Here is a 23,991-nt window from a genome sequence, read left to right on the forward strand (position 1 = left end):
AATATTTTATTTAAAAGTGAAACTAAGTTACAGAATTGTTTTGTGAAACTACAGTGAACTAGGAGATTTTTTTCTGGAATAGCAAATGTTGAATCTAAAGTTAGAAAAGCTGAGCAAATATAATGATGGATAAAAATAAATTGAAAGTAAAAAAGTTGAAGATAAAGGATATACATTGAGCTCAAATAAAATACCAATTTAAAAGCTAACTAATTTCTGAATACAGTACATGATGCCTTGAAGAATATAAAAAGAAATCAGTAGGCCTATAGAAGCATAAAACTGCGTTTACACCAATGTTTTCAACACAATATTAACAACTTGATTCTTATAGATTCTATTAGATTGAACATAACTTATCATACACATGATGAACATATGTGTTTGTCAAGTTCCGTTCAATCTAATCTATATATATAAAAGCGAAATGGCACTCACTCACTCACTCGCATAACTAAAAATCTACCGGTCCAAAAACGTTCAAATTTGGTAGGTATGTTCAGTTGGCCCTTTAGAGGCGCACTAAGGAATCTTTTGGCAATATTTCAACTCTAAGGGTTGTTTTTAAGGGTTTAAAGTTCGTCTTTTAGCATGTATATTCTTCTTCTCCCAATCTCTTAATTATAATTGAAATTTCCATATCATATGTTACTATAGAACTATAATCTAGATAGAGTACCTCTTCGAAACAGTTGTTAACTGGCAACTAAATTAATAATTTTGTCAGGTTGGCATTAAGTTGAGTTGACTTTGTTAGGTTGGCACCAAGTTGAAGATTTAAATGCATTTATCGCGGAAAAATTGATTGGGCACTGCTACTTCAATCCTGGGAATATTATATTACTAGCCGTCAGGCTCGCTTCGCTCGCCATATCCGTTTAGCCAGACGTTTAGTCTGGACCCCCGACTGGATCGTCCTAACATATGATAAAAATGCTCAAATGAAAAATGCAGGCGAGCGGAGCGAGCCTGCTGATCTCATTCTTGGACGATCCAGTCGTGGGTCCAGGGGGCGGAGCCCCTTGGCTAAACGGATATGGCGAGCGAAGCGAGCCTGACGGCTAGTATAATCTATAAAAATTAAGTTATTCACATTTTGTTGATAACTTTGGTGTAAACCCAGCTTAAGATAACTAAATATTACAATATGAAACTGTAAAATAGAGGTTATTTTAACAAAGACACACTTTGAAATGATTGTGACACAATAGTAAGTTGAGATTTAAATCCAAAAATTGCATAGCACAATACAATTATTAGCACATAAAAATAAACAAGAATTTCATCAATTTTAAAATCATTTTAATGTGCTCATTACAATAATAACCGTTATAACAATATGGACCTTTGAAATCAACAAATATAATCTAATCTAAGCTGAAAACCCACAATATTTCAACACAGTACAACAATATATGATATATTAATAATGTAGATATGTAAAGCTGTGGAATTCATTCAAACATTGATAAATTAACATTGATAAGGAAGGATTTGAATAACATCAACTTAATTTTATTGTACAAAATTAAGTAAATAGAATTATACAAATATATTCTTAAAATATTGTACAAACATACTTCCTGCAGTATAGACTTTAGGAATAAAAATTTAACGTGAAATGTACCTATTAACGTTATGCGAAAATAATCAAGTAGAATATTTGAAGTCAAAAAAACTGTAGAAACAGTGAATTAGAGAAGGATTGAAAAAGGTAATTTGTACTTGAAATAGTTCACGACATAAATGAGCCATGAGTTCTTTATATTTATTTGTCAATATATATTATGCTGCTTTTATAGAATCTTTCTCAACTAATAACAAAAGTCTCAAAAACATAAGTTTAACAGTTTAGTTACCATAAACTATCCAAAAACTACAGTTTCTTATAATCCATCATCAACATTTTATTGATAAAATATAATTATAGTACCCTACAAAATTGATAAAACAAGAATACAAATTGTATTATTTTATTAATTTTAAAGGGAACTATAATTCTATTTTATAAATACAAGGAACTAGCCCTGAATTCATACATTAAAAAAAACATTTTATTGATAATCAACTGGTGTGAAAAATAAGTAGATATCTTTAGGCTATTCAGTATATATTTTCGAGTTACTGAATGTTTCAATATAGCCCAGGCTTCATCATTTGTATAATATATGAGCCTTTTAACAATGAAACACTTCTTTGCACGATGAAGTTCTATTATAAAATTTATGAAAATTCACTTTGCATATCCTATTTTGAACCCTTCTATTATTACCAATTTTGCTATTATTGTAAAGATCAATTCCATTCCACATTTAAATTCAGTTTGTCAAGGAATGAAAAATTCCAATGAATTATTAGGGCTTTAAATAATACAGTATAATAAGTAATTAATAATATAATTCAGGTTGGACAACTGTATACAGTTTACAGTAGTTTTATGGGAAAAAGAAAATTGGTTTACAGTTTAACTGTATGAAAATATTAAACGAAATACGGTAGGCTATTTACTGTATGAAAATTAATATTAAACAAAAATACAAAACATTTGCTATCAATTATCTTGAAAAATTCAGCTGATACAAATATTGACAACAGTGAGAACATGTAGAGGGGAATTCTATGAAGAGGTAAGCTACTATCCAAAAATAACAATATTTGACAACAATAATTTTTGAATAGTAGGTAGCTCTCATAGAATTTCCTTCTAGGTGTTTATCTGTGTTGCCAACATTTATCAACAATGTTGCCAACATTCAGGGTAATGTTTACAATGTTGGCAACAGGATATCCTGTAGCCAACATTTTAGACCAACGTCTCTGTTACCCTGACATCTTCAGGGTAGTTGAAAACAAATATTTTTGAATTTTCGTTCAATAAAATCAACCCATCAACATTTGAATACAAATCCAATATCATACACTTATTTCCACCAGTTTAGCTCTGAGAAAACACAGCACATATTTCAACAAGTTCACAGAAAACAGTAAATTATAGGTGAAGAAACAGTTTTTACGTGAAAAATGTGACGATGATGTTCAACTGATTCAAGATAACCCGACACAAGTTTAAATTTGAGTTTACGAAAATTCTAGTCTCGCGGTAGAGTTCCAACTGTTCAAATGTTCAAACTGCATACATTTATTGGCAAATACAAATACATTCCAGAGCTCCAGCATTTGACTATACCATGTCACCATCAAACTTCATACATTGGAATATATTTCAGTGGTGAATACAAATACATTCCAAAGCACGTATATTTAACTTCAACTTCTCACCATCGTAAGTTTGCATTGTGGAATACAAAACGTGTATACATCAGAATATATTTTATCGGCAAATACAAATACATTCCAGAGCGCCATAATTTGACTTTACCATGCCACCATCAAACTGCATACATTGGAATATATTATTTTTATCTGTGAATACAAATACATTCCAGAGCGCCAGCATTTGACTTTACCATGTCACCATCAAACTGCATACATTGGAATATATTTCATCTGTGAATAAAAATCTATTCCATAGCACATATATTAAACTTTACTGTATCACCATTATAAGTCTGTATTACTGATTGTAGAACGTTTGAAATTTAAACATTACCATCTCACACCATCCACAGTTCGCTTTACATTTGAATATTGAGCGCGACAGGGGGGCATTGTTCGCGCCGTTGCGACAAGAGGGGCGCGCCGTTTTTGAATTTGCCGCCGGCCGTTACTGCGCGGCGCCCGGTTGCTGCTGCCGCGCAGGCGACAGTTTGACAACAAAGTCGACTATCGAACGCAATATGTTGCTAATCATGGCCGGCGTGCCGGGCTTGGCTGCCAAGGCATCTGTGGTCACACGCAGCTCGTGGAACACGTTGCGTGTGTACGGGTTGCGCATCGACTTGTAGCGCATCGACAGAAAGTGGTAGTAGATGAAGGGCGTCAGTAGGCCGGCGCGACCACTGCAAAAACACACAAAATCAAATGATAACAATACTGAAAACATTAACAGTTCCTGGGTTGACAAGTAATTTTTCAACAGTAGTGCTCATCGAATTTCCATCTATAGTTGGCCAAACGAAAATGGGTCCTTCAAGGTCAAAGCTTGCTCTTGACACCACCACCCGTCTCTACCAACACTGTTGCCACTTTGTACTAAGGGTAGCTAGTGAGAGAGAAAGTGAATGTGTGTGTGAGATAGGGTGTGATAGTGAAGTATTGTTATTGTGGGGAGTATTGTTTGTCTTATCTGTTCAAAGCCTGGATGAAGTGGGATGGGAATCAAATGAGAATTCATGCAAATTGAAAAATGCAGAGTGAAGTGGGCACTACAAGAATATTGACTAAAATAAATAAAATTACATCACTCCACTTCCAATTGATTATTATAAAAGTCTTCAAGTAACCTTTATGAAGTAATAGCTCAGTTTATAAATAGTTGCATTTATAAAGAAAAATCTAATCATCATTATGAAATTGGATTTCTTGATGTCATGACTCAAGAAAGAGTTATACATTATACATAACAATATGCTTTCCTTCATTTCATGATGTTGAAGAATATAGCGGATGATGAGAGGATGTAACAAGGGATGTTATTGTTCTAACTTCAAAGAATGACACAATAGAACTTTTGAACCTGACGTGCTCAAAAGAATTTGTGACAGGTAGTGACGGAAAAGAGGAAGAGGGAAGGTATGAAAAGGAAAGAGCGATGTTCAGGGTGTAGAAATATAGTCAATGTATATAGACTGGTCGAGTGAGGGGTGGCCACCAGTGGCAACATTGCAGTGGCCTTGAGAGACCCATTTTCGCTTGTCAACTATAGCTGTTTACCCTGTTGTCAATTTTTTCAGTAGCCATAGCCACCTCTAATTAGAGGTGGCTATGCAGTAGCAGAAGTCTTCGGGGTGATTTGCAGCATTTTATTCAAATTTTCGTTTAATAATAATCATTAACAATTCACTGAAACTACTGATCAAAATTTGGGTATGAAATTGTAAGGGCTATAGGCCTTTTTGTATCATTTCAAATCACATTATGATTATATGTTTTCATCATTGTTGGACAAATAAATACATGATAGGCAGTCATGGTCTCACAAGTTGATCCCTGGACCCTTCCACAGCATCAAGTTGCTACTATGCCATTCTTTACAAACAAAATCGATTTATTGTCATTCTTTTTTTTACAAACAAGTGAAACAAAAACATTCTTATAATGTTATAGCTAATTATAATCTAAACTAATTTAAAAACATATTCAACGAATGTTCTATTTTATTTTAATATTGAAATAATGGGCTCTCCCAGAAAAGCTAATGCTTGAGCTCTGGAAGAGAGTTCAAAAATATTAAAGGTAATTAGGATGGATGTCTAAGACAATTTAATTAGTACCAGAAGAAACAATATGCAATATAAACACTAAAAATATAAATGTATGTACAATATAACAATGTAAGCACTAGAACAAAAAGTCAATTAATCTTCTGAAATCTCAAGTCCGAAGTAAACTTTCCTACATACCCACTCTCTTATTTCATAAATTAAACACTTAGTAATTCTATTTAGAATGAATTTTTCAGGTAGACAATTTATTATTCTATGGCAATAGAAGGACAATTGGTGTTTGCAAGATGTAAGTCTAGTGAATAGGTTATTGTAGGTATTGAAAACATTTGGACGTATTAGATATGATGTATTACGAGTAGTGAATTTGTCTTTGTTTTTATTAATGTACAGAATTGCGTTAGTTACGTATGTTTGTCTCAATGTTGGTAAATCAATTTCTTCAAATAGTAATGTTTCTGTAGAACAAAAAGTTTATTGAAGTGAGTATCCTGAGCTGCCCCCCATGCCTCAATGCTATATTGAAATAAAGAGTGTGCATAAGCAAAATAAATGTTTCTAATAATACTTGGATGTTTAATTTTATTGATTTTGTAGAAAATATAAGTCAGATATTTTAATTTTGAGCAAAGCATAGCAATAACATTTAGTCAACCAGCTGAGTTGTTGCAAACAATTTCTGTCATCCAGCCAGCATTACATAATTTTATAATACAGTAAAAAAATGATTTTATAATAATTGTCATTATAATAAATCTATTCATATTGATTCAAATTACTCTAATCTGTGCAAACCTCAGTTTGCAGCATTGCTTTTATGAAGTACAGTGCTGCCATATTTCACAGAAGCCAGAAAGCCTGTGAGCTAATTATGTGTGAGAAAGAATGACAATGAGAGCGTAGATAATTTTGATAGAATTGGAATAAAAACAGCAACAGTGTGCTTCTATACTGTTGAGAAATAACATTGGTCATAAAGCCCCGTGCTGCAAACTAAGGTTTGCAAGGACCATAGAAAAAATCTGGTGTGGCGCACTCACACAACTTTCCTTGCCGTTATGAAAATTGATCACCTGACGCTAGTGTTCCCGCGCATCTCAAGTCTACTATTAAAACATTTGAGCCAGCTGGGGACAGGGCAATAACGCTGGAGACACACATGAGGTCTGCTATCTCTTCATAGTGAATAATTTAATAGAATCAACAATAATTTGCAATTGAATAATCAAATTTTCTCGAATTTAAAGCTTATTTTCAATTTTAGGTGAAAATGTTACTGAACATTAATTGTAGAGATTTTCATGCTCAATCTACTCCACTTGATTTTTTTCGTTTCAATTGTATCTGAAGCCTGATAATTGGGAATCTATCTGCATTGATGGGGCGGAGCTCCTGAAATTTTTACAGATATGGGACTTGTGGCAGTTGATAGAGCTTATTGATGACTATTTTAGGTATGAATTTGATCAAAATCGTTGGAGCCGTTTCCGAGAAAATCACGAAAAACCCTGTTTTTGACAACATTTTCGCCATTTTAGCCGGCATCTTGAATTGCATTTGATCGAAATTGTTCGTGTCGGATCCTTATAGTGAAAGGACCTTAAGTTCCAAATTTCAAGTCATTCCGTTAATTGAGAGTTGAGATATCGTGTACACAGACGCACATACACTCATACACACACACACACACACACACACACACACACACACACACACACACACACACATACAGACAAATACCCAAAAACCAGTTTTTTGGACTCAGGGGACCTTGAAACGCATAGAAATTTAGAAATTGGGGTACCTTAATTTTTTTCGGAAAGTAATACTTTCCTTACCTATGGTAATAGGGCAAGGAAAGTAAAAAAGAGATGACCCTCAAGATATTTTCAAAAGCTCCGACAATTTCAAAGAAGTGTGACAAAGTATTTAGTGAAGTATACTTACACAAGGATGAGTATGATTGTGAACGGCATGAGAATAATTTCAGAGAAAGCAATGAGACGCAGAATATTCCTCGACTGGAACTCAATCAGAGAGATCAGGAGACGCGCTCCCCACCATGAGTTCTGGCCCAATGTCTGCAAAAATACAAAAAATAAATATATACCGGGTGATTACAAATGAAATAGACAACTTCAATAGCCTGTACAAAATTAAACTGGTGTATTTCAACATAGTAAGTGATATAGGTTTGTAGGGAATTTTTTAAAGTTTATGTTGGTAGAACTGTTGCTGGCTATTGTTGGCTGCTCCGTGTTACAGCCAGTTTAGTTTAGCAATACGGCCGCTACTCAAGTGGAGAAAGCTTATTGTGTTCTTGAATTAGCCAAAACAAACTCTGTTGTGCAGCGTCATTTCAGAACAAAATACGGTAAACCACCACCAACAAGGCAATCAATTTATGACTGGTATGAACGTTTTGAAAGCAGTGGATGTGTGTGTAAGAAGAAGAGTACTGGAAGACCTTCTGTTACAGAAGAAAAAATTGATAGTGTTCGTGATGTTTTTGTACGAAGTCCAGGAAAATCGACTAGATCAGCGAGTTAGAATTGCAAATTCCTCAACCTACTGTGTGGAAAATTCTGCGGAAACGTTTGAAAATGACACCTTATAAATTGCAGTTAGTACAAAGTTTAAATGACAATGATAAAGTTGTACGTAAAAATTTTTGTCAAGAGATGCAACATTGTCTTGAAAATGACGACACATTGTTTAATCGCCTAATTTTCAGTGATGAATGCACTTTTCACATTAGTGGAAAAGTTAACAGACATAATGTACGAGTATGGGGAACAGAAAACCAAGAGAGACTGTACAGCATATACGCGATTCTCCTAAAGTGAACGTGTTTTGCGCTTTATCTTGTGAAAAGGTTTACGGGCCTTTCTTCTTCCAAGAACCATCAGTAACCGGGAGAATTTATCTGGACATGTTAACCGAATGGTTAATGCCTCAACTCCATGAAGATAGTTGTAACTTCATTTTTGTACAAGATGGAGCTCCGCCTCACTGGTACTCAGACGTCAGAGGGTATCTGGATGAACATCTTCATGGATGGATCGGCCGTGCAAGTGAGGAAAACGTTGTGTTTCAGCCGTGGCCACCTTGTAGTCCGGACCTAACGCCCTGCGACTTTTTCTTGTGGGGCTATGTAAAAGACAGAGTTTTCGTACCACCGCTTCCTGTTGATATCGATGATCTTAAACAACAAATCACAAATGCTCTTGCTACAGTTAACCGTGAGATGCTTAGTCGTGTGTGGTCAGAATTTTACTACCGTGTTGATATCTGTTGTGTTGCAAATGGTGCACACATTGAACATCTGTAAATTTTCAATAAAAACTTCAATAATTCTTCTATGTAATCATGTAAGTAATGATCTAAACTTTAAAGTAATAAATTCTCTACAAGCTATTCAAACTGTCTATTTCATTATTTGTAATCACCCGGTATATAAAACCATCTTGATTCATTCATACTAATCATGAATCACATCATGATTTGTGCCACATTAATGCCCAGTTTCACTATGCTCGGTAAAGGCATTTGAATATGACCGAATATGATCGGTATGGTTTACAACGAGTACACTGAAACATAATTATATGGTTGCTATAGTGATAGTTACCTTCGATAATTCCAGTGCCCACTTGTAAAGCATACCCGGCTTGATCCACTACCTCCGTAAACAAAGCCATAGTGCATTCGTGTGATGTCAGCACAGGTAGGGCTCCTAAACCAATAGAAACACTAGCTGATATAGATCAGCTGAAATCAACGAATTTTTATTGGGGTTGGAGCCCTACCTGTGCTGACGTCACACGAATGCACTACGGCTTTGTTTACGGAGGTAGTGCTTGATCATGGTCTAACGTCTTGACCGAGCTTGATGGAACTGGGCGTAATTGTATCAGTAAATAACAGCAATCATATGATTTGTGTACCATTAAGGGTCGCCGCAAAATAGACACACGTTAATCCACGAAAAGCAACCCACGCCGTGGGATGTTTTGTAAACCATAGCTAAGTTTCTCCAGACATCTGTGTAATACATGCAATGAATAATCCACTTGTCAGCTAATTGATTATGAATAATTCTATAGCAATGGTTTACAAAACACCCACGGCTTGGGTTGCTTTTCGTGGATTAGCGTGGGTCTACTTTGCGGCGGGCCTAAGGGTCGCCGCTTCCTTCAAAGTTGGTTCAACTATTGGGACTCGCTGGGCCCAATTGACTGTCCATAGTCTACTCCCCGGAGACAGTTGAATTTCGGGCCAATTGGCAAGAAAATTGGCCTGAAGTGTTTTATACGAATTTCATGCCAGTCACTTGCCTTATGACAATAATTGTCTCGCCAATTGGCATTGTATAAACTAGGCTTAAGGACTTGTAAATACTTTTATAAAGTAGAACGATTGAAATTTAAAAACTATTGAAAAAAACCTGAGAAAGTTTTGGAAGAATACTCACGTCTAGCAACGTTAACGAATAGCTGGCAAAGTGAATCATCGAGAACAGGAAAATCGGCAGCAGTGTCACTGTTGAATATTAGTTAAGGAAAATAATGCACAATGAATAATTGGAAACAGACAGAACATAATTGATAATGTAACTGTTAATAATAATTATTAATAGAATGGTCAGAATAACTAGTGAGAGCACAACTTGATTCATATATTATGTGTAAGTGCACGCTTGGTTGGTCCAGATGAGAAATAAAATGTGGAAAGAGCAATGGGAACACTCACACTGAACGCGTGCACTTGCTGGTTGCAGCTACATGCAAGTCACAACCTGTTTCAATGGCTATTTACAGATTTTGTTTTTAGCTGATGCATGATCTCACGTGCACTTGCACATACACGCATCTAATGTGATCACACAAAACAACCACTAGGACAATCGGCTTGAGTTGACAGTGAAATTTGCAACACAAACGCCCTATACCATGGTATATCTTCTTAGGCTATATTTTCTCTGTAACTAAACTAAGTAACTCTGGTTAAGAATTTACAATTGAAAGGATACAGGTGACAGATGACACATAGAGGAATATGAGTGAGTAGAGCAGAGTTGAGTGAATTCTACAAGCCATGGCATTACCTTCTTATGCTACCTTTTCTCTATACTAAAACGAAGATACAGTATCATCTCAACTTGGTACACAACACCATAATTTGATACAAAACTTCCAAACTTTGAATGAATTCTACAAACCATGGCATATCTTCTTACGCTATCTTTTCTTTGTGACTAAACTAAGTAACTCTGGGAATTATGTATATTGAAAGGATACAAGTTACAGGTGACACATAGAGGAATATGAGTGAGTAGAGCAGAGTTGAATGAATTCTACAAGCCATGGTATTTCTTCTTATGCTATATTTTCTCTATACTAAAAGGAAGATACAGTATCATCTCAACTTGGTACACAACACCATAATTTGATACAAAACTTCCAAACTTTGAATGAATTCTACAAACCATGGCATATCTTCTTACGCTATCTTTTCTTTGTGACTAAACTAAGTAACTCTGGGAATTATGTATATTGAAAGGATACAAGTTACAGGTGACACATAGAGGAATATGAGTGAGTAGAGCAGAGTTGAATGAATTCTACAAGCCATGGTATTTCTTCTTATGCTATATTTTCTCTATACTAAAAGGAAGATACAGTATCATCTCAACTTGGTACACAACACCATAATTTGATACAAAACTTCCAAACTTTGAATGAATTCTACAAACCATGGCATATCTTCTTACGCTATCTTTTCTTTGTGACTAAACTAAGTAACTCTGGGAATTATGTATATTGAAAGGATACAAGTTACAGGTGACACATAGAGGAATATGAGTGAGTAGAGCAGAGTTGAATGAATTCTACAAGCCATGGTATTTCTTCTTATGCTATATTTTCTCTATACTAAAAGGAAGATACAGTATCATCTCAACTTGGTACACAACACCATAATTTGATACAAAACTTCCAAACTTTGAATGAATTCTACAAACCATGGCATATCTTCTTACGCTATCTTTTCTTTGTGACTAAACTAAGTAACTCTGGGAATTATGTATATTGAAAGGATACAAGTTACAGGTGACACATAGAGGAATATGAGTGAGTAGAGCAGAGTTGAGTGAATTCTACAAGCCATGGTATTTCTTCTTATGCTACCTTTTCTCTATACTAAAACGAAGATACAGTATCATCTCAACTTGATACACAACACCATAATTTGATACAAAACTTCCAAACTTTGAATGAATTCTACAAACCATGGCATATCTTCTTACGCTATCTTTTCTTTGTGACTAAACTAAGTAACTCTGGGAATTATGTATATTGAAAGGATACAAGTTACAGGTGACACATAGAGGAATATGAGTGAGCAGAGCAGAGTTGAATGAATTCTACAAGCCATGGTATTTCTTCTTATGCTACCTTTTCTCTATACTAAAACGAAGATACAGTATCATATCAACTTGATACACAACACAATAATTTGATACAACACTTCCAAACTGTGAAAGAATTCTACAAACCATGGCATATCTTCTTATACTATATTTTCTCAGTGACCAAACCAAGTAGATGATGGTGAACTATGCATATTGAAAGGATACAGGTGACAGGCGACACATAGAGGAATATGAGCGAGTAGAGCAGGTAGTGGAAGCTGTCCTCGAGCAGCAGACTGGTGAGATACTCCCGTGTGAAGGACACAGTGGGCAGTCTCTGGTGCAACCTTATGGCACTTGTCGCTCCGTTCGCAAACAGAGCCTTGTAGTATGAGTTGTACGGGTTTCTGTAACACAAAAACACAACAAATTAACAGAAAGATATAATAAATGGAGGATTTGGGCACAAAATGAACTATAACACATCAAATAAAAAAATAAACTACAATAAACATGCAATGATATCAATAATTTGGGCGCAGAATTAACTATAACCATAGAAAAACGATAGCATAAGTAGATATCCCATGGTATAGGACGTTTATGTCGCAACTTTTACTGTTATCTCAAGCCGATTACTGTCGACTATTGCCGATTTTTACTGTTTGGGCCGGGTGAGAATGTTTGAACGGCACAATATGAGAGACTACCAGCGTCACACAGCATCAAGGGAAAGAACTACGTGGACTATCGGCTTGAGATAACAGTAAAAGTTGCGACATAAACGCCCTATACCATGGGATATGTACTTATGCTATTGTTTCTCTAAGATAATATATATTATGAATATTATATAAGCATGAGCTCTATCGCTGAGATTTAATAATTCATAGTACACTTTGCAGCATTTAATAAGGATTTTCGTTTGATAATAATTAATTATATATTAGAATTTAATTATTCTGGGCCTTGTTACATGGGAGAATAGAATCTAATATTTCAATAATACTCTATTCTAATAAAAAAAACTCACTTATTCTCATATTATTTGTTTGTATTTTAACATGTAATATGCCCTTGGTGGCCATTTTGTATCCTTCTTGTAAATCACACCACAAACATATTTTAATAATGACTGTTTTCTTCATAAAAAATCCATGATGACTGTTTGTTTATTCTGGACTATGATCCGATGGAACACAACAAATAAACTAGAAGAAATATTTAATAAGGTGACGAATTTTGGCACAAAAAGAGAAAGGTGCAATAGGATCAAGAATTTAGACACAAAATGAACTGTAACATATCATATCAACAAATATGGTTGCACAAAATCCGGTCAAATTTTAACCGTGATTAATTTCACGAGGACCAATTAGAGAAGTCTTTTTTGAAAAGACGGCTTCTCTGATCGGTTCTTGTGAAATTGACCAAGATTAAAATTTAACTGGCTTTTGTGTAACCAACACTGAATTTGATAGAGTAAATAATTTTGGGAGAAAAGACATTATAAAATGAAGAATTTAGACACAGAATGAACTGTAACAAATCATATCAACAAATATGGTTGCACAAAGTCCGGTCAAATTTTAACCGTGATTAATTTCACGAGGAAATGTATGATGACAGTATTTGATTAACATTGGTGATGCTATCCTTGTCTATCGCTTGACTCAATATTTTCAAGTTCTGAGAGTTTATTGAATGTAATATAAATCTAATAATATTAGGTTTTTAATCAAATTCAAAATGTCTAATTTATTTATTTCTGGTCTAAAAAGTGGACTCAAATCAATTCAAGTGGGTAGCATAACCTATAATTTTTATTCATTCATAACTCTACCTTCATTGTATTTAAATACTTCTAGAAAGTCGCCTTTGTAAAATAATAAAAATGCAGGTGGCGTATTGCTATCCTTGTCTATTATTTGATAAGAAATATATATTAAGATGAGAAATTCTAACAATATAATAGTTTGACTTTGATAGAGTAAATAATAGAAAATTAAACTCATATTCAAGCACAAACAGTGCTTTGTAGTATGAGTATGGGTCAGGACATGACTGTTAGAGGCCTGTGAATATGAACCTGCATAATACTATATAATCTAATAAACTATTCCATGTAGTCATTGAATATACGTTAAATTTTAGAAATCGTAACTGGAAAAATGTTCCAACAGTTCTTGTTTCAACTAATGGACGTGAATTATATTCTAGATTTTAGTGTGTAATTGACTAGCACAGCATGTCTTACACACTTGGATGACTTGTTTAAATATATAGTCAGCTTTTCACTGTATTCTGTCAGCATTATATAAATAGATAACATCACTGCACTTCCCATACAACACTAATGCCAACATTAGAACGAGCATCACACTCTATAAGGTTCACGTTATAATGGCAGTGAAGAAAAACGTTGCCGAACCTCTGTCTTGTCAATGCCTTCTATAGATGATAGCAGATACAGGTTTATTGATGTAATATTAACTGTTCATTCTCGTTGAAAACAATCAATTATATTTTATTCAGCAAGAAATGTTATATTTTCTAATAATTTCATAATAATTTATTAATTCTACATTGTTAAAACGCGATCTGGCAACAGAGCAAAGCGAGAAAGAGATAGCGCTATCCGCTATGTTTAATGAAAGACAAGGATAGTAATACCATTGCTAATCAAACACTGTCATTATAACGTGGACCTCACTATACAAAGATGCTTGTTTGAAATGATCTGCGAACACTGTGAAGTCTAAATGCGTCAACGGAAAACCTGTTTGGTGATTTGTTTGGTTTTGGGTTTGGTTTGTTCACTTTGTCGAATTGAAATGAAAAAAAAATCTAGAAGATCAAGAGTTTCAAAGTAAGATACTAGAAAGAGCTTCAAAATTCTGTGACATACTCAAGATCTCAGAGAAAAAAAATGAGAATCCTCTATTTGTTTAGTCTTAACTAAAGCACTTTGATTTCGCTACACATCTGTTTTGCTGGGAGATTTCAGACTAGACTAGACAATTCTTGCTCTAGCTTTCAAGTCTTATTGATTTAAAAATCGAATCAAATTTATTCACTCAAAATTCACACTAAATATTCACAAAAATATAGAACAACTTGCAAAGGAACAAGATAATACTCACAAAAATACAGTAAGTTACAATAATTATTGTATTTACAATTATAATAATATATAATTCTTATACAGTGAGTGCAATAAAAGGTCCAAAGCAATTTTTACACAGTTTGAATGAGCTTTAAATTATCATTTAATCATCAGCAAAAAACTGTTAGATTCTTTTGCATTACTCATTGTAGAGTTGGTTGTTAGAATATTGTTCACCATATCTGTTTCAAATGAGAAGTAAACTGAACAAGCTATAATGAGGTCCACGTTATAATGGCAGTGGAGAAAGATAGGAAAAGAGCGGTGCCGATTCTCTGTCTTGTCACTGCCTTCTATAGAGAATAACTGACACCGGTACATCTCATGTAATATCAACTTTTCATTCTTGTTAGAAATTATCAATTATATACTGTATTCTTCAAGAAAATATATTTTCAATGATTAAATAATATATTTCATAATTGAGATTGAGTATTTTATGAATTATATTTTAGCTGTGCTTAAATAATTAAGTTTGTTTTTCGGCAATTCTTCAAAATTATATTTTTAATATGTGAATATTTCTTATTTTAGTTGTTATAATGTGAAATATTTCTTTCATGTTTAGTTTTGAAGCATCTAAATTTGAAAATCTACTTAGTTAAAATACTTGAGGACAGAAAATTTTATGAATTGAAAAACTACAAGACTTAACCTATTTCGGACTATGTGTTAGGTTACCTAAATTTGGCTAGGAATAGCACAAGGTTACCTTATTTTTTCCTCTCCCATCATTTCGATAATGTACTTATTGTATAAATGAATTAATAATAAAGAATATTTCTACATGTTCAAAAAAACCATCTAGCAACGTTGCAGAACTAGAAAAGGTTAGCGCTACCTGCTTTGTCGAGTGATAGACAAGGATGGCAACACCAATGCTAATCAAATACTGCCATTATAACGTGGACCTCACAATGTTAAGCATCTGTTAGTATTCAAAGCAATTACAATTAGAAAATTCTTGAGCCAATTTAGAGTTAGTACACTCATTACACATGTAGTAAGGAGAACTTAATTATTGAAATTTGAAGTTGCAAACAATTTCTCAACATCAATATTTGAAATTTATTGTTCACTTTGTCCTTGAGTATTTTTACTGATTTATTTATTCTACTGTCCAATTTTTGCCAACTCATGTCCACTATAGAGGTCCACGTTATTATAATGGCAGTGAAGAAAGAAAGATAGCAGAACAACGTTGCCGATCCTCTGTCTTGCCAATTTATTCTATAGTTCTATAGAAGGTAGCTGATACAGGTTTATTGATGTAATATCAACTGTTCATTCTCGTTTAAAATAATCAATTTCATTTCAGTAAGCAAGAAATTGTATTTTTCAATGATTTAATAATCAAGATGAAATATTTAGTTAATTAATTATCAATTCTACATTAAAAAAAAAGTAAATTCGTATGGCTTTTGTTGGTGGGGAGTCCCTTATCAATTCTACATTGTTAAAAGACGATCTGGCAACAGAGCAAAGCGAGAAAGAGATACCGCTATCCGCTTTGTTGTATGATAGACAAGGATAGCAATACCCCTGCTAATCAAACACTGCCATTATAACGTGGACCTCACTCACTATATAGTAAGAGTTTCTCTTAAACTTACAGCATTTTTTGAATGAGATGTAGGCCTATTATTCATGTTACATTTATAAGGTCTGACATCAGTTAAAAATTGAATGAAAAAGACTAAGAAATTGTCAAAAAATTCAGTTTCATTCAATATGGATAATTACCACAATATCAACTTCTCAACTACACAAAAAATCAGTTAAAAACGTATCCCTCAAAAGTCTCACATTTATGTTTTCATATTTTTAAAAAATTCTTCATGTTTCCTTCCTCTACAAATTAACATCACTTTAAAATGAATATTTTAATAGTCTCAGTTATGTTTTCATATCCCATCTATTTTTAATACGGTAGATTCGTTTTATTCTTTTCCTCTATGAATTTACAATAACGAATTAGAATCTAATTGATGATTTTTACGCTTGAAGACTTTCAAAGCATTCATTAAAAGTCTGTGAGGAAGGAATAAATCATGAAAATTTTATGCTTGGATGATTCCAAGACCACGGACTAACATTTTTAGCAATGGATTTGGATAATGAGATTGTTATAGTGAGGTCCACGTTATAATGGCAGTGTTTAATTAGCAATGGTATTGCTATCCTTGTCTATCATTCAACAAAGCGGATAGCGCTGTCTCTTTCTCGCTTTGCTCTGTTGCCAGAACGTCTTTAAACAATGTAGAATTAATAATTAATCAACAGGATATTTCATCTTAGTTATAAAAATTCATTATAAAATCATTGAAAACTATAATTTCTTGCTTAATAAAATATAATTGATTATTTTAAAAAAGAGAATGAACAGTTAATATTACATCAATAAACCTGTATCAGCTACCGTCTATTGAAGGCATTGACAAGTCAGAGGATCGGCAACGTTGTTCTGCTATCTTTCTCCACTGCCATTATAACGTGGACATCACTATAGGACAGTTTCAAGAGATCCTCACTGTTTTGAAAATAACTCAATAGTGATTAACAGACAGAAAACTCTATAAAAATTATGTACGGTACATTATTGTCCAAACTTCACCAAGTCAACAAATAAAGAAGTCATTCTGTTATATAAACAGAGAGAATGAATCAGAATTCGGGGAAGGAACAGTTTTGGGCTGTGCCTGTTGGTCCTTCCCAAATCATTTTGATGAATAAAGGATGGAAACTAATGAGAATTTGTACTTTATCAAATGCTAATGAATTAATGATATTATTATTGTTAAACCTAAGTCCAAATCAAATGCTGTAAATCACTCCGAAGACTTCTGCTACTGCAAATATTGACAACAGGGTAAACAGCTAGATGGAAATTCGATGAGCGCTAGTATTCAAAAATTATTTGTCAGCCCGGTAATTTGGAGGTACCGGGTTCGATTCCCGGGCTGACAAATAATTTTTGAATAGTAGCGCTCATCGAATTTCCATCTAGCTGTTAACTCTGTTGTCAATATTTGCAGTAGCAGAAGTCTTCGGGGTGATTTACAGCATTTGATTTAGATTTTCATTTCATAATAATTATTATAATGAATTTATGTATTTTGTGTATCATAATGTAGATAAATAAATAGATAAATACTCACCCGAATATAGGAATAATGTACATAAATGTGAAGAACATAGTACAGAAGCGTGTGGTCCATAGCAGGACGTCCAATTTTTTAGCTATGCAATGTTGCTTGAAGGCCTCAAATCCCCTTTGAGGGGCCTGCGACGTACGATCTGAATCAGTTTCCGCCATTTTCAACTGCAAAAATACATGAATAATGTAAATAAATACATAAACCAACAATGAATTAAGTTGATATTTATAATATGAGAAATCAGAATATTCTTTAACCTTCTAATTATCAAATTTGGCGCTTAAAAATAAATCAATTAGTCCAAAATGGAAATATTAAAAAAAAAAACAAACAAAAACTCACGTTTATCTACGCTTGGTCTCTGCGCTCAGGTTATTTTAACCTTACAGGGACCCTCCTTGTATATTAGGCTATATAATTACTTATTATATACTACCTACTGTATATCTAACTATTATGTTATGTATTTTATACTTTAAGTTTCAAACTTTGTAACTATCACCAAGGTTAAATAAAAAAAATTGATTATTCATATAATTTAATCGGGACATTTTCATTTCATTCATTCATTCATTCATTCAATATTACTGTAATCTCAATAATATATTGAGACTATTTCACTCTATATTGAATATAACTTGGTAGGCTACTATCACATACCCTCTCTGTATTTAAGGAATTAATTATAGACCATCATATATGATTTATTACATAGATAATAATTAGATTTATTATTAGCAACTTTTGCATGTGTATTAAAATTATTATCCATATGTATTTGTAAATAAACTCCTCTGAGTGCAATTCTCTGGCAATCAGAGAAATTATAATTATTTTAGCTTCTTAAATATTTTCTCGGCAAGCAGTGTTACGTCTGCTTTTTGAAGCACTTTGTATTTGAAAATTGCAAACCACAAATTTTCTCTTCTGGAACTTGCTCTTCAACATTGAGAGAGAGTGAGAAAGAGAGTGAAAAAAAGAAGCAAACTAAGAAATCAGTCACTGCTAGAGATACAGTGAGAGAGAGAGACCACTGCTGAGACAACATATCCTACGTAATAGAGAGTCGACTCTTTAATACCAGTGCATGGTGAATAAGAAGAAGAACCGGTATATTGATAATGAGTTCACAAGATATAGTCAGCATTGGCTGTATGGGGAACAGTGGTGTTGAAAGTTTTAATAGTACTGACCAGTTTCAGGAGTGAGCTACCTATCTCACTCTTACAATTATTATAGTAGAACAGGAATTGGATAGGTTGCAGGGGAGGGGGGTGTTAAAGGAGGAGAGATTTCACCAAATAAAGAGGAGGAGAAGGAAGGAGGAGAAGTGAAGGGGGAGGAGGAAGGATGAAGGAGGATAAGGAAAAGAAAAGGATAAGCGAAAGTGAGAGAAACATACGACTGGCAAGGTTGCTCTTGCATGAGTATTAACACAACTCACACGCAGTTGAAAAGATTATTAAAAATTATGCAAGGAGTAGAATGCAAATAGACAAACTCCTCTGAATTGGTACCATTCATGAGTTTAAAAATCCGCATCCCGGTGGTTCTGAACCACCTAAAGCTGTGGGTCCACACATCTCCCACTCATTACCCACGCACAAGCCTAGAGATCATGTGGGCATCATCCTCAGCGAAAAAGGTTTGCGTGGAGAAAAAAATAGGGGAGATTTTGGGCTGGTTTCCGAGCTCGGGATCTAGCTAAGTTCTAGACTTTAAACAGCAGCTGGAGTCAGAAAACTGTCTTTTGGAGTCACAGTTTTTATGACAGTCTTTATTTTATCATTTCTATAATTAGAATGGTTTCTCCTTGACGGAATTAAACATTCCTAAATAATTCAAAATAGCTGAAACTTTACACTATTTTCTCTTTATTTTATTTTGTAGTTTTTCGAAATTTAATTTAAACGTGACTATGAAGATTACTACGACTACGCCCCGTTTCGGTAAGCCAATTTTCTGACTCCAGCTGTTTAAAGTCTAGAACTTAGCTAAATCCCGAGCTCGGAAACCGGTCCTTAGTTGTGGAAATAGGCTAGATGTTGCTTCACATCAATTTGTTGTTGTTCTAAAACAATTTTGCTCAAACTTTTAATATATCACTGTATTTAGGCTAGTATTCGTAGATGATAAGAATCTAATGCAGGCCTACAGACTTTACAAACACTTTAATGGATAGTTTATATTATTTAAGGCAGTTCAAATAATTGAAAACACATTATCAATGAAGAAAATGTTGGATACAGTTGCTCAGAAATACTGCATAATAGGATTAGATGTTTGTAGCGGCCTTGATACACTATCATCAAGTGGCTAAGAAATAAAAACCAGGCGAGATCGAATATCTATGCAGAGGAGGTTTGCTGAGTTGGGAATGTGTTCTTGATTAACAAACTGGTTTCAATCGAGACAAAAAATGTGTTGAAACACAATATAAAATAAAATAATAGATCGACCACTTGGGATATTGTTTACATGTTTGCAGTTAGCATGAGAAGTTTTAGGCTAGGCGCACACCAGTTAGTCAAGACAAGACACGTTTAGTCACAATACTTCACATTGTTAATCATGACGCAACTCACACTAATTAGTCATTGAAAATGGACATGTCAACTATTATATATGAAGTATTGTGACTAAGTATGACTAGTCTTGTATTGACTAAGCGGTGTAAGCCCAGCCTTAGTTTTCAAGTTGAATGCAGTAAATTTTGATTCAAAGTTGGAAAACTTGATTGATTTATTAATAAATTGCAGGTAACCCGTGCTCCGCAAGGTTCTAATTTTTTAAAAACTTGGCAAACTGAAAACTTGACTTACTGAAATCTTAGGGTCCTGTTATTGTATGTTGAGCAAACAAAGTGTGCTTTGTTGAGAAAATCGTTTAAAAATCAGGCTCTTAAAAATTAGGACTGTAGAAAGTTGAATACTGTCTAAATATTATATAATTTATTTACAATGCAAATGACACGAATGCAATAACATTGGTAGATAAAATAATAAGGTAGTCATTGTGCTATTTTTCTTACAAATTTATAGGTGCCAAAGTCATTCTATTAAGCTTTTTACCATTATTCTGTTTGGATAGGTAGTAGGTACAGTATAATATTGGTGACTAAGGCTAGGAGGTGTTAATAAACTTACCGTATTCCTAATAATTCTTCTTCAAACTGGACATTGATGTTTTCTTTTTTATCTACTTATCAAAACTGAGATATAAATGGAAATATAACCTACGACCAAGGAAATCTGAATCTCTATAACCTAAGCTTAGCAGCGTTCAAGATACTATTACAGACATCAACTTACCTACTTTTTAGGAAGATATCAAATTAAATACCACATAAGATACAGTTTATGTGCTAACCAATATAGGTGACATGGCAAATGATTTCTAGAGGCATAAATTTTTAAATAGCCTACCTTTTTGGAGCAATATTTTGGCTGATGTCTAAGCGATGAATCTTTACTTTATTAACTGTTTCTCCCAAATACACAGAAATCCTCAATTCTAAAATTATAAATTTAAGTAGGGCTAAACCACAGGCCTAACTACTAGGCAAATATTGACCTACTTATTTCCACCAAATTTTTCAACCACCTACAGGTATTGTAGGTGAGTTATATTGTTTTGTAATAGGTCTAATTGTTAGAGAATTTTTTGCTGCTAATCATATGACTTAAATAATAGTAATATGCAGACGACAGACCATCAACAATTACCTATTTTTAGAGAAAACATGCATTTTTATTTCGATGATTCATATGTGTTCAGGGTTGAAGAGCCAGGTTGTAAGATTAGAAGGGTTTAGACTATTAATAAATATAATGCTGGCAGTTTTAAATATCACTGAGTTTGAATGGAAAATAGAAATTTTGCTTGAAAGATACCCACAAAGATCAACATAAAAATCAACCAAATGATAGAGGTTATACATATAACTATTCAGCAGTTGTTGATAGCTCACCTTCAATTATTATTTTTACACAAATTCAACTAGCTCACTTAATAGTTTACACAAAGTTTTTATTTTACACAGACTAGATCTAATTAATCACTGAAATTAAATCTTACATAAAATCCACTGCATGCATGACAACTCGATTTCTCCTAATCAGGTTGCCATACAAGTATGATTACTTCAGAATAAAAATCCCTATTCATTTCTGGTACTTTTCGGGAAAAATAAATATGTTATCTTCAATGTTTATAGGCGCAATGGATTGGGAATAAATTATATTCAATAAAAAAATTATGAGTTGATCTAATACTATCGGTTTTCAGGCATTATTCAACGTATATAAATTTGTAAGGATGTGTAAAGAGCCCGTCAAAGTGGAACAGCGACAACGTTATTTGACGACTAGCCAAAGTATTCTTAGTATTCTTACATACACTTCAAAATGTGAGTGTTTGTTGAATCTTGAATGTCTACACATTATTGGTGTTGATTGAAAGAAATGCTGAATATATAGTGTGTTTCACTATAGAATTTAATGCTATAGAATTTAATTTAATGAGTGAGTTCACTGGAAAGAATCAGTAGCAATGATGAGACTGTCAACAATATTATCTTATCTGTTACTTTTGCCTTCAAGGTGCAATTCCCTAGTGCAAACTCTCACCTTAGGTATTGAGTTTGGGAGCAATAATAGTAGTCAACACTCCTCATTCACCTTCAGGCACATCTCAAGAATCCCGGTGTCTGGTAAAATCATCTGTTATGTATATCAAACTCAGTGCCTATTTTTAGAATAACTTAGCCTACTCTTCTCACCTAATCAGCTTGGATGCCAATGCAGATTCTGTTCCTAGCTTGGTCAAGTCCATGCTGGCAGCAATGGAGAATAGACACTCAATTGTGGTGATCCTGTGTGATCTGACCAAGACCTTCAACTGTGTTCCTCACTGTATACTTTTATAAAAACTTGAGAAATATCAATTCAAGAGGAGGCTCTCAAGTCTATGAAGAATTATCTGGCTCATTCTAACAGGTGGTGTCAATTGATGGTGCTGTGTCATATGCTTGTGATGTATACAGACAGTGACATGTCTCATTATCCTATCCTGAGACTTCTCCTCTTCCTCATCAATGACCTGAGGCTGGATGGAAGTGCAATCTTATTCACAGATGATACAACCCTAATTGCCAGGGATGGGGATACTGATATTCGGTAGAGATCCACATGCTTGCCCAACTGTTGGAGGTTGCCAGTGACTGGTCCTGGATGAACAGACTTGCATTGATGAAGGAAAACCCAAATTTCACTCTGCACTCCAAGGCAGAATCCATGAATTCTTAAGAATTAGAGAATACAGTATGAAGCTGCTTGGATATAGGGATGGATGCCACATTAATGAATAGGAGCAGCATTTTGAAATGATCTGCAATAAACTGTTAAATAATTAACATTAATAAAAGAGTCACATATCTGATATGCTCAAGCTGATAAAGTCATGTTTCTTTGGAGTCTTAGGTTACAGTATACCATGGCCTCATCCACAATCATATGAATTATGGCATTGTGCTTTGGAGTTTGTCATGCAGGCTGCTGCAGAATAATCATGCTCCTACAGAAGAGGGTTCTCTGGAGCACATCACCCTATTTTATCTGCTAGAACACTGTCTATCAATCTGTAGGTGACTTAAGATGATAACAGTCTATAGTTAGTATAATATGTTTAGTTGAGCTGTTACTGTTGAGAAGAAGTCAACATAAAACATTTAATAAAGAAAAAACATTTTTACCCACTTACAACACAAGAAGGAGGATGACATTGAATAAATAATAGACCTAATCTGGTCATTGTTTTGCCTTATACCAGCCTGACTTGATACCTTGAACTCTCTGTCCATGCACTAAAGATTTCTAACAGGATGTGGGTGCATTTCCATACTTACTTACT

At 33.9% G+C, this 23,991-nt stretch overlaps 1 protein-coding gene across 1 annotated transcript; it reads right to left on the reverse strand.

Moving 5' to 3' along the window:
• Window positions 1-1,067: 1,067 nt before the first annotated feature.
• LOC111047881 (Krueppel homolog 2) lies at window positions 1,068-22,209 on the reverse strand. Its single transcript, XM_039438645.1, has 6 exons — window positions 22,052-22,209; window positions 18,082-18,245; window positions 11,983-12,164; window positions 9,820-9,887; window positions 7,293-7,426; window positions 1,068-3,959 (listed from the first exon to the last, which is right to left on the reverse strand). Exons 2-6 carry the CDS (start codon window positions 18,237-18,239, stop codon window positions 3,725-3,727), a joined length of 777 nt encoding a protein of 258 aa, XP_039294579.1. The 5' UTR covers window positions 18,240-18,245; window positions 22,052-22,209; the 3' UTR covers window positions 1,068-3,724.
• Window positions 22,210-23,991: the final 1,782 nt, after the last annotated feature.

Source organism: Nilaparvata lugens, chromosome 12 (assembly GCF_014356525.2).
Source record: "Nilaparvata lugens isolate BPH chromosome 12, ASM1435652v1, whole genome shotgun sequence".
NCBI lineage: Eukaryota > Metazoa > Arthropoda > Insecta > Hemiptera > Delphacidae > Nilaparvata > Nilaparvata lugens.